Source organism: Falco biarmicus, chromosome 9 (assembly GCF_023638135.1).
Source record: "Falco biarmicus isolate bFalBia1 chromosome 9, bFalBia1.pri, whole genome shotgun sequence".
In the NCBI taxonomy this organism is placed as follows: Eukaryota; Metazoa; Chordata; class Aves; order Falconiformes; family Falconidae; genus Falco; species Falco biarmicus.
The window spans coordinates 32,315,117-32,327,336 of record NC_079296.1 but is presented as its reverse complement, the minus strand read 5'-3'; the positions used below and the strand labels follow the sequence as shown (position 1 = coordinate 32,327,336).

General features: G+C 39.1%; 1 protein-coding gene across 8 annotated transcripts in view; it reads left to right on the top strand.

Moving 5' to 3' along the window:
• The window catches only part of MAPK8 (mitogen-activated protein kinase 8), a 162,524-nt gene that overhangs the window by 137,085 nt on the left and 13,219 nt on the right, over positions 1-12,220 (top strand). For all 8 annotated transcript variants that reach the window (XM_056352693.1, XM_056352690.1, XM_056352694.1 and 5 more), the window contains 4 exons: positions 5,073-5,239; positions 6,913-7,042; positions 8,263-8,321; positions 8,448-8,586. In XM_056352693.1, the coding sequence (XP_056208668.1) occupies positions 5,118-5,239; positions 6,913-7,042; positions 8,263-8,321; positions 8,448-8,586 (450 nt within the window). In that variant the 5' untranslated portion in view covers positions 5,073-5,117. The remainder of the gene's footprint in view (positions 1-5,072; positions 5,240-6,912; positions 7,043-8,262; positions 8,322-8,447; positions 8,587-12,220) is intronic.

The following is a 12,220-nucleotide window of genomic DNA, read 5'->3' as shown; positions in this document are numbered from 1 at the left end:
TAGACTATACCTCTTGCTAACACAGTAGAGGCTGATAATTTTTGATGAACAGCACATGGGGCTGTAGAAAAAAAGAATGATAATTTAGATATAAGTGGAGATACTACTCCTTCCTCACTCCAGGATAGCGCTTTCTCTCCATCCTCATCTTTTCATTCTTCTCTCTGCTATCACTGTTTAATTGATAGCATTTTTTTCTATCCTATCTGTTGGTCTAGGGTGCTTTGAATTCTTTCTCTGCTATAGCCATTATTATAAGCCTGCACTTCAGTCTCATATGAAGCTTAACAGATAATGGGAAAGGAAGCAACTACTATGATTCTGGTTGCGTGTGCTCTGGCATGTGTTTAGCTACATGGAGATTTTTCAGGCTTGTATCTAAGTCAGTTGGGCAACAGACTAATGTATGTGTTCAACTAGCCTGTTTGGTACATTCATCCATCTCATGGTTTGAACTGTGCTGACTGTCAGTACTCTGAGTAATGCTGGGGTGGTTTGTGTAGCTGGATGCCAGGTGCCCGCCAAGCTGCTCTATCACTTCCCTCCTCAGCAGGACAGAGAGGTGAGAAAATAAGGTGAAAAAAACTCTCATGGGTCAAGATCAAGGCAGTTTAATAAAGCAAAAGCAAAGATCGCACACCAAAGGAAAACAAAAGATGTCATTCTCTACTTGCCATCAGCAGGCAATGTCCAGCCACTTCCTGGGAAGCAGGGCTCAGTATGCATAGCGGTTGCTCCGGAAGACAAACAGCTTAATTAATGTCCCCCCTTTCTCCTCCTTTCTCTTAGCCTTTGTAGCTGAGCAGATGTCACATGGTACGCAGTTTGGGTCAGCTGTCCTGGCTATGTCACATCCCAAGATCTCGCCCACCCCGAGCCAGCCGGTGAGGGGGGAATGTTGGAGCTGTGCAAGCGCTGCTCAGCAGGGGCCAGGACACTGGGGTGTTACCAACACCTTTGTAGCTACCAGTACAGAGCACAGCGCTATGAGGGCTGCTCTGGGGAAAATTAACTTGATTTCAGCAGACCACATACAAATGATAAACAAAAATGTACAATTGAAAGTAGACTTTTTAGGGGGAGGATCTCATTGGGATACAAGACTCTGCATATGCTAGTCTTTAAAAGTTGCAACATTAAATTTTGAGTGGTGGTCCAGAGATGCTGTGTTGAAATGTATATTGAAGTACAAAAGCTTTCCAGGTGTATATGAGTGTTTGGGTTTTTTCTGTGTTTTGACTGCTGTTACTTGTGCATAACAGTGACTTGAAGTTTCTCTGGAGTTCTTGAAACTTTTTTTTTGTTTCTTTTTTTTTTTTCAGAAAGCAATCTCTTCCCTGAAATGGTGCCTTACTGACACTGCAGAAGTTTGGGTTTGCTGTATGTGAGAGCAGGGCTGGTTTTACTCACTTCCTCCTGTAAATAGTTCTTGCAAAAGTAGTCTTTGCCCTGCAAAACCCATCTCCCCAGTCTGGCTCTTTACTCACTTCCTAGAACTTGGAAAAATTGCCAAATAGTGATCTGAGAAACAGACCACACAGTCTTGCAAGGCTAGTGATGTATGGGTCCAGGTAGCAGTGAGGTGTTTGAGGCATGGTCCAGGTAGATCAGGTTGCTTACAGAATACCCACAGCTATGGTACGAACATCTGTTAGAAGGAAGAGGTACTTAACAAGTTTCATGACCAACAGGGAAGCATTCACTGAAACATTCTTGTAATGTATGTTGTAAAGAGTTAAATAGATACGCCAGCAACTAGAAGACTGAGGGGTTTTGACTCAGTAGAAAGATAGCGTGTTTTAAGTTGTTCAGTATTACTCAGATGAAATGTGTGATGTGTTTTTTAACATGTTAAGGAGTCCAGTAGCAGGGAAAGCCTTTTAAACCATAGTATGATATTGCCTTTATAGATGGTTATGGTGGTTTGTGTTTTTTTTCCCCATTGCATTTCTTTATTCTTTACTAAGTGAGGTTTTGTTTGTTGGGGGGGGGGGGGGTTGTGTTTTTTTTTTGTCTTTCTTTTTTTATTTTTAAGTTCTAAGTGTCCTGACTGACATCAGTTGGTGAATTTTTCAACAGGGTAGAGGCACATTTAATTATATCTTTCACTGAGTCATGTCCCTCAAACACTTAGCTCGTTCTTTTTTAAGTAACCAATTATAATTAAACCATTGACAGCAGGAGTTTGTATTTTCTGTGGAATTTAGATAGGAGTGTAATAATTCTTGGGATTGGAAAGTGTAATAGATTTATGCATTTTTTTTTAAATTTTATAACTAATTCTTAAAATGCCCTAAATTTTGATAGTGTGTCTGCACTATTTTGCTTTAGGACTCTATAATGGAATAGTTTATCTTTTAATATTTTTAATAGCTACTTAAATAGATGTGAAATACTTGATTTTTTAAATATTTCTTACTTGTTGAAGTAGATATTATAGATGGTTTCTTCTCTGTTTAGACAGTCCAATGAAAAGAAACTTTAGCTCTAACTGATTTCAAGCTTGGGGAGCAAAACCATCTTGTACTTATATTGAGGCTTGAAAAAGCCTGGTTAGACATATCTTCTTTAGATAAGCCCTGTTTTCTCCATGGGTATGGAAAGGCAGGTGAGGACACAGCTCTATGAGAGAGATGAGCTTTCTGTTCCTCATGCATGGCAGAGAATGGGAATGGCAAAACCAGATTGTTGAAGAAGGTTAGACTCAGCCTAGAATGAGTGAGATGCTGGGCTGGTGCCAGGCTGGCCTCCTGCATGTTGTAGTCCTAATTGAAGCTGTCTATCAGCCAAATACTTTGGGACCAACGCTCATGTATTGGCAAAACTATTCTTTGTGCCTTCTCTCTCTGGCCGGTGAGCAGATTCCCCTTCTTCCCTGGCAGCTTTCCTTTGGGAGACACCGGCGGCATGCAGGGGGATGGACCACGAGAGCGTAAGGCTTCCTGGTGATCTCCTCTATCCGTGATACAGTCGCTGGCTAAAGTGAAAGAGAATTTACATACCAAACCTTGTTACAAACTTGATTTTTTAAGGACCAGCATAGCTACTGTAATAGTCCGGAGTGCAAGCTTTTCAATTATGAAGCTTAGACTTAGTGTACAAGTGGTTTTTTTGGTTTGGGGTTATTTTTTGGTTTTGTTTTCATTTATCTTTGGAGCAGAGAGTGGTAGACTGATTGGTTATAGGCAGTACCTAGGTGTCTGCAAAGCTGATATATTCAGAAGGGAGTGAAAGCTTTATTATAGAAAGATTACACACTGAATTTTTTTATCTTAGTAAAAATAAGCAAGGATTTCTTTTATGTGCTGCTATGTGCTAAAATACTATTATGAATTAAAGAATGGTTAGTAAATACAAGTTAGCCAGTACATATAAAATTTTTGTTTGGCTGATTTCGTACCTTCCACAATAAATTTTTTCTTTCTTAATTTAAGGTTGTTTCTGTCACTGTATTTTTTGGGCATATTTATTCCAAAACTTTGTGTGAGTGCATCTGTGAAAAAAGTTGAGAAAGAGGCAGAGTAGTGATAAAAGGAATAGGGAAGAAAGAGCTGGGGATAGTGTCATGTATTGCTAAGAAATTAGGCTTTTTGGCTCCCTCCTCCACCCCATAGAGCTACTGTTTACAGTCTCAATCCCCAGCTTCTATACAGTTTTTCTTGTGCTAGGCCACAATTCTTGTCTAATTATGCCTCCTTTATCAACTGGAGAAGGAAGAGTTTAACTGTACTGCTAATACACTGTTACAAGCTCCTTTGGTATTTAGTTAAGTCTTTGTGACAGAGGCTCGGTTTTTTGACAGTATTTTGGAAAAGGGGCTTATTTAATAGATGTTTCTGTTGAGATAAATACTAGTTGAGGTAGTGCATTTTTAATTTATACTATACCAAATAGTTAAAAATGTGTCCTTTTTAGAACTTTAGTGCTTTTTATTGTACCTGAAATTAATGCAGGTTAGCTAGTTGAAAGTGGAATTCGGTAAGTTTACAGATTCTTAGAAGAATTCTACTTGTACAACATCTGTGATTAATTGTGGAGGCCACATTTGCACTGTATGTGTTTTCAAAGCTTGTTTAAAATGTAACAAATGTATAGTGTCATGGCGTACAGAAGCTAAGAATCTGCTTGGTGCTTTTGGATAACAATATGGGAAAATGTTCCTTAAGTTAGTAACAAAGGAAGACAGCATGCTGTTGCTCTTGAAGAAATGAAGAAATTTTTTCTAGTCAAACAGGAATTTGCACTACTGGGCATCTGTTACAGCTACACCCAAAACCCATGTAAAGAGAAGATTAAAAGTGCACAGTTAAAAGTTAACATCAAAGAAACAGGAAATGATAAATGGTAAAAGCCACTGTGCAGTTTTATTTTTTTTCTCCCATCGACATGTGCATTGAGATGTTGCCTTTCTTTTTTTAATAGGAGGGAATTTTGGTGCAATATACATCCTTTTTTCTTACTCCTGTTCCCTCCTTCCTTGATTATTACTTTTATTCTTAGGACCTAGTATGTGAGATCTCTGACAAAGCCAGTTTTCCTTTTCTGTTTGTGTTTCCACATCAGTGACAGGTATTTCTGGCGGTTGTGACCAAGAGTTTTTTGATTGCAGTGTCTAGAGGAATTGTTGATATTTTGTCACTCTTGTATTTACAGTCATGCAACAATTCAGATGGGAAGGGACCTCTTGAGTGTGTCTGGTCCAAGCCCTGCTCCCTTGCTGCGTGTGTGTGTGTGTGAAGGGATGGCAGCGCTCTTGGAGCTCTCTGGGCGATACATAGCTTCCTGCCTTTTGACCTTCTGTTGTTGCTGTCTAAGACTGGCTACCATCCGTTCACCTTTGTTTTTCTATCATTTTTGCTCTTCTAGAATCCTACCTTAGGATTCTTCCTAAAAATAAAACGTTTCAGACACATGCCATCTCATTCCTGCAGACATTAAAAAAAAAAGTACGTTTGCATATGGGACTTATGCAATATTGGGAAATGTCTTCTGCATATTAGAAGTAATATTGCCTTTTGTCAGAATACAAACAGCTGTAAAATCTTAGTTTTTCAAATTCTATTTCTTTGCAGACCAGAAGCAGAATTTGGATGAAGTGATCTAACTAAGTTGCCGTCATGAGCAGAAGCAAGCGTGACAACAATTTCTACAGTGTTGAAATTGGGGACTCTACTTTCACTGTATTGAAACGGTATCAAAACTTAAAACCAATAGGATCAGGAGCACAAGGGATAGTATGGTAAGGTTTCTTTAAAATGTAAATGTACTTTTAGGTTCCCTTAATAGCATTTCTGAGTACTTTAGCTGTGGTAAGTTACTGCCTAGGACTGTGGAGAACTACCTTTTATGTGCAAAACAGGATAGTAATTGTTGGCTGGTTTTCCTCAGCAAGGGCTGTTGCTGTTGATTTTTGACCTGTGTCCTTTCTTCCTTCTGAACTGATGCCTTTCTGTGCAAATTCAGCCAGCTTTGCTGCATCCCATAAAATGGTGGCGGGGGGTAGGGCAGGACCCTGGACAAGGAAACTAATCCTAAGCCACGCTGCTTACAGGGAAACAAAAGCCAGAAATATTCTGTATAATATTTGCTGCTTGTAAATGCTTTTAATCCTTGAAATGGTTTGTTAGGGGTCTGATTCACATCGTTTCATATTATAAGTAGTCCCTGATACTGGTAAGTGAGCATTTGTGATGCTGACTGTCAGTGTAATATGTAAATACCTGATGCAGTTTAAAAAAATAAGACTTGACAGTATAGTTCTTTGACTAGGAGCTCGGCTGTGTGGATTGAAGAGTGTCTAATTGATTTAAGGTTGGTGACAACTAGCTGCCTGTAGGCACTGTTTCCTGTGCGGTTGCCCCAAATATAAATATTGGTCTAAGCTTCTTGTGAGTTTTTTGAATGTTCAAGAGAAGGATGTAGATAGAACAGGAACTTGCAGATTTTCCAATTAATTGTGACTCTTAAGATGCTAAACAGGGACATAAAAATACAAAAGAACATCAAGGAAGAGAAAGGTAGCTTAAACACTTCCCTGCAACCTCTTTACTACCTTCATCTTGTCTCAATCGGTGTTTCGAGAATGTGTGGTATGGATAGGTTTTAAATTTGTATTTGTGATTTAGTAGATGTTTTTTGTTAGATTTGAGTACCGTTGTTGATAAGAGACAAACCACAGTATTTTCCCTGCTGAGGCATTTTTAGTAACTGATAAATATTTCCTGAGACTGCATGGTAGTCAGCTGTTGCATTATCTTTTACAGGAAACAAAATCCGTTCCTTCCTGTCATGGAAATGTGATATGTATGGGAGTTGTCCCCAGTAACAGTCTTGATCAGTTAAACAGCCTGTGTTACTGAATCTTGGCATTAGTCTGCAGACAAAATGTTATTCTTTCTTTTTACCAAGTAAAAGCCAGTAACATCAAAATGTGAAAGCTTTCCTACCATTTTTTTTTTGTTTTATCTTGACATTGATGCTGCGTAAGTGAAAACATGGGAACTTTATGTAACCTACTTTTGCTCTGTCCTCCCTTCCTTTCAGTGTGAAGATTTTATATAAAATTGATGTGGATTTTGTGTTTGAAGTGTTTTGGATCTTTTTTTGGCAGTCTGTTCTTGAGTGCCAATCAGTGGCAAGAACTCAGTGTCTTCAGTAAGACATTTTAGGAAGCAGAGATCCTGCATTATTTTGTGGAGACCATCATGTGTTAATACTATGAAGCTGGGAAATGTTTCTAAATTTTGAATTACTCAGCATACAAGTGTGCTTTGCTATTACACTCCCTAAAGCTGAATAATACTGGAAATGTGGTTTATCTGCAGACGTGATATGAGTAATCTGAAAAAGGTGGCAGCTGCCACAGCTTCAAGGACCTTGACACAGATGTAATAATGTTATTTTTAATTACAGTGCGGCTTATGATGCCATCCTTGAACGAAATGTCGCCATCAAGAAGTTAAGCCGACCATTTCAGAACCAAACCCATGCTAAAAGAGCCTACAGAGAGCTTGTTCTTATGAAGTGCGTTAATCACAAAAACGTGAGTGCAGTTTTATAGAATTAACGTAAGAATTCTTTCTTTGTAAAAGTCATATAAGTTACTTCAGAGGATGTCATCCTCTGTAGATTGTAGAGTTTTTTTGTTACATGGTTGTTTCTCCCTGATAAGAATCTTTCAGGAGAGCTATTATTGACTAGTTTTAATACCTGCCCAATCCTTAAATACCCCCTTCAGACTTGGGAAGGGAGTCAGTGTTATATTGCCACATTTTACAAGCAGCTGGCAAATAAGAATACCGTGAGTGGTAAGTGCATCATTGTTTCTGTTGCTGCTGCTAGACAGATAGGATTAAAAAGGCTGTAATAATTAATTTTTTTCCCCTGTTGTGTTAAGGAATTAGGAATCTTGTGTTGTGACAGCAGGAGCTGTCTGGTGCTCACAAAGTTGTGGAGTAGACCAGATCACAGAAATGGGGAGAGAAGTGGTGATAAATTTATCAGAGTTGAACTACAGAAGGCTGGTATTGGCCATCTTTTTCCTTCAGAGACAGCTGGGTGCAGTCTTCCTCACCTTCCCTCTTAATCGCCTTTCAGCTGCTAGGGAAGGAGAGAGTCATAGAAGACTTACCCTGTCTTCTAGCTACTTGGGAAATTTTGTATTTTTTTCTAAGATAGAGGTGGTTTGTGTGTGGATCCTCTGAAGGAAATTTTACCCAGTAATGTCAGTTGTATGATGATAAACTATTGCAAACCTGCCTGACTCCTGATGAGTAGAAGCTTGACCTGTTTCTGCACATCCCATCCATTCTTAGCAACTGGAAACATCCTAAAGCAGGTCCAAGAATCTGTTTTTCTCTTTGGGTGGAGTTGCTGCTTCACCTCTGTCAATGACAAAGTGTTCTCTCTTAGGTGGTCTTTTGTCAGTTTTGTTATTTTTTCTCGTATACAATAAAAATCTACCAGCTCTCTTCGAACTGGAAGTAGGAGGCAGGGGAAGACTAACTTCCTGAGGTTTTAAGTTTTGAATATCATCTTGTTAATGCACACAGAGTGTCTTTAGATTACATGATCTGTGGAGGAAAAATACTCCTAAAATAATTGGCATCTATTACAGCATGTTAGGCCTGGTTGAGCCACTGAGTATCTTGAGCTTCCATGTGTACCAGGAGGTTTTTATCAGAATACTTGGTATCAGTTTTGAAATGCTGACTTTGCAACTTTACTATGGTACAATTATATTTCCTCTCCCCCTTCCTGCAGATAATTGGCCTACTGAATGTGTTCACACCACAAAAAACCCTGGAAGAATTTCAAGACGTGTAAGTCTGATTTGAACTAAAGCTGAGAATTCATTTAAAACTATTAAGATGAACAAGGGAAAGAAGAAGATAAAACGGCAGTATTATCTGATTATTTTTCTTTTCTTTTTTTTTTTACTTCATAAGCTACATAGTGATGGAGCTCATGGATGCAAATCTCTGCCAAGTGATTCAGATGGAACTAGACCATGAACGAATGTCCTATCTTCTTTATCAAATGCTGTGTGGCATCAAACATCTTCATTCAGCTGGAATTATACATAGGGTAAGTGAACTTAACTGTGTATATTTTGCATTGCACCTGGTTTTGCCCTGAGTATTTTAATGACAGAAAAAAAATCAGAAATATGAGCACAAAGGTTGGTCCATAGCCTGTCCATAGGCAGAGAGAGAAAGCCAGAATCATCACACTTAACTTTTTCCGGTATAATTCTGGAATGAACCTTTTGAATTGTTTGAATGATTTGATAATAATCTGCACAGAGCAAATTAAGTTTTTTGTAGTGAGTTACATTGCCTCCTCTAATTTTATATAATGTTCTATTTTAGTAGTCATGGCAGGAAAGAGCCTCTGAAAGTGTCTCTACCTTTATTGTTTTGGTAACCAAACCTGAAATCCCATCTTTTTAAAGAACTGCCCATTTTATTTCTGCTTTTTTACTAGCAGACTAATGAATAAATATCTGACATTTCCAGATAAACAGATGGTGATTAAGACCTGTAAGTGGAACTTTCATACACCTGTGTGTCACAAAGCATTCACTCAGACTGCCCACAGGCAAAACTGACTACTGCTTTTTAAATGGCATGTGTGTGTTGCAATCCATTTGAGAAATTGCGTATTTAAGGTTGCCTGTTCAAGTTGAACATCGCCTATATGTTTGTATGTAGTGTAAAGATTGCTTGAGATTGTCAAGTTGTAACTTTTCTCTGCTCTTTTGGGAAATCGTAAGCCTGTATTTCTGCAGTACTACATTTTTCGTTGTAATTTTTTTAGAGAGTTTTAAAAGTTTTTATTTCTGAAATGTTGCAAAAGATATAATTAAACTTATTCATGTGTGATACTTTTAGTTATTACTACGTAGTTGTCTTGATGGTTGATGCATACAGCAAAACAAATAATGAATGGCAATTCTGAGCACTACCACAAAAACTGCTATGTTAGGATGCTTGTCCAGTTCAGTAGTCACCTCATTGTGACCAAGGTGTTGGATGGCCTGCAAGATGGATCTGGCAGTGTGATGCTCTCCTCTTCAGTGTACTGTTTTTCCCTCAAGGAGGATGTAGTTTGAATGGCCAAACACTCTTTTCCTTTTGCTCAGCTAGCTCTAGTACTGCCTCATTCTAGTGAGGAGCTCATGGAGGAAAGGTGGAAGTCTTCCTTCTTGCGAGCAATTTGCCTTGAACTGCTTTGTTTTAAGAGGTGGGCAGGGCAAGGCAGGCAGAAGCATCGCCTGCAACCAGGCATTGCACCCTATGCTTCCTGATCTGCGTGTGGGCATTGAGACAGGCTGGGGGGCTGTTTGCGTTATTCTGGGAATGCTAAGCTAAACCAGGTTACTTAGCACAGTTGTGGTGCTGTCTTGCGTATGGCTGAGATTATGTAGCTCTTTGTGTCCCAGTGCATGCGCCTGTGGGATTGAAATAACGATTTGTATGCAGCTTCACATTTTCTGGTCTCTTCATACTTAGGTATGCAAGTTTAATGCTGTGGGTTTTCCTAGGTCGTCTTTATTTTTGGAAAACTGCGTATTATATGGAGCTGCTAGAGTAGGTAATGTGAGAGAGTTTCTTTCCTTTGGATCCTTTGGCTCAGGGAGGAGGGAGCTTCTAAAACTTCACTTGCTTCAAGGGCGGCTTACACTCCTACAAAGCGGGCATCAAACCCTTGAGCCTGTAGGGTACAGAAAAGAAATAACTACTGGGGTAGTAATTGGGCAGGAGTAAAGACAGCCTTGAGAATGCCTGCCTGAAATGCTTCATATTGTGCAGTAGTATGAATTACAGAGAGAACCTGTTTCAAAGAGACTATAGATACAGTTGCTATGTAAAAGTAACATCTGTATGCACGGGTGGTTTTGAAGGACATGGGCAGATACATTGCCCTTGCATGTCTTGGTGGTAGATTTTCATCTGACAAGCTTCTTCTCAGACATTGTTAGAAGGTTAAGTATGCTCAGGCAAAACATTTGCATTACGTACCTGCTCTGTGCATTGTACCTGTATACTTCAAAGTGTAAAGTATCAAAATCCTGTTTCTCTGTGGAACTTAAACAAAACCTCAGAGGGCAAGGAGGGTGTGCTTGGAAAGGGACTTCTCACACAAACCATGTGGCTGCACTAGTAACTCTTCATACCTTTCTTTTGGGCTTTCAGCACTGCTGTCCTTAGTGTCTAAAGGTAATTACTATGCCAAAAGTAGTTACTCCTTAAACGTAGCCTGCGCTACTGTGGCTGCCTGTGGAGCATTCTGGCTATGAATCTAGTGTACTTCAGTGTCCAATAAAGCTTTAAGCTTTTTTTGGTGTTGGTAGTTTCACATGGTTTTTAACTGGGTTCTTCAGTTTCTAACATAGCTGCGATAATCTGAGCATTTCAGTAATGTTTTCAAAGCTTGCTGAGTGACTGGAATTACAACAATCTATATATGTGCCTGTAGCACTGGATACTACTAGCCATAGAAGTATTTTTTATGTAGCAAATTAGAGGCATGGAACAAAGCAGAGATCAAACACAAAGTTTCAGACAATTTCACCTAGAAGTTGTAGGGGGCATACTTAGTTGCCACATCAGTGGATAAAGATTTGATCTTAGTAAAGATTTCACTAGCTTTACACTGTCTTTAACAGATATTGCCACATGAATGTTACTGTGTTCAAAACATTTTGCAGAGACAGTTTCCAGCAAGTGTAGAAGTGCGTGTTCAGATGCAATTTACAATCTGAGGATGAATGATCAGCGTTGCAGAGTTGTGCCTGGCTGACTTATTGAAGGACACAAAATGTCTCATTAGTCTTGCATGGAGGCTCTGAAACATTGTATTCTGCCTGATTGTGAGCTCTTAACAAAGGTGCCTAATTATGGAAGCCCTTCACACAAATCCTTCTTTATAAAGGGAAAAGCACATAGAAGCCATGAATTACCCATCAGAGATGCCTCTCTCTCCTTGTATGGTTAATGGGGAGACGGCCATGAATAATCTCTGATTTGCAGGCACTGACATTTTACATTTTTAAGGTTAGGTGAGATACCTTTTGCTATAGGTTCTGTATCCAGAAATATATCTGTTTATGTAGCCTAACTAACTTGATCACTCTCATAGGAGCTTTTGAGCCCGTGTTTATTTAAAACATAAGAGGCATTGGTTCTGCATGAATTTAAGTGCCGTGTAAGTCAACTCTTGCCTCCATCATTTGGAAGGACAGTTCTGTATTCCAAATTGCAACATGTTCCTAGGCTTCGTAACTACATGCTTTTTGTCCTCATAGTGTTTTTTCTTTTGGAAAGGCAAGATCTCTTAACACTTTCAGTGTTAATCCTGCAGCTTTGGGGAGGATGAATATAGTTAATACTATGAGCATGCACTTGGGTTTCTGCAGTGAACACCCTTCAAATAATAGAAATGTGCAAAAATAAAGGTGATAATAAACAGGATTGTAGCAGAGTCTGAAACATGCATATTAAATAGCTGGAATGCCTTGTAATACTTGAACTCATTAATGGCATTTAAGAATTTTTTAAGCCAGAGTTGTCTGCGGAGTCTTTGTGTGTGTGCGCGTGTGATTTGCAAGTGCATGTGTGACTATGTAAGTATGCAAGACTTTTAATTATCCACTAAAATTCTGTTGTTCTGGAACTCTTGTTTTGTGGCATCCTCTCTGTCTTTAATGCAGCTTTAT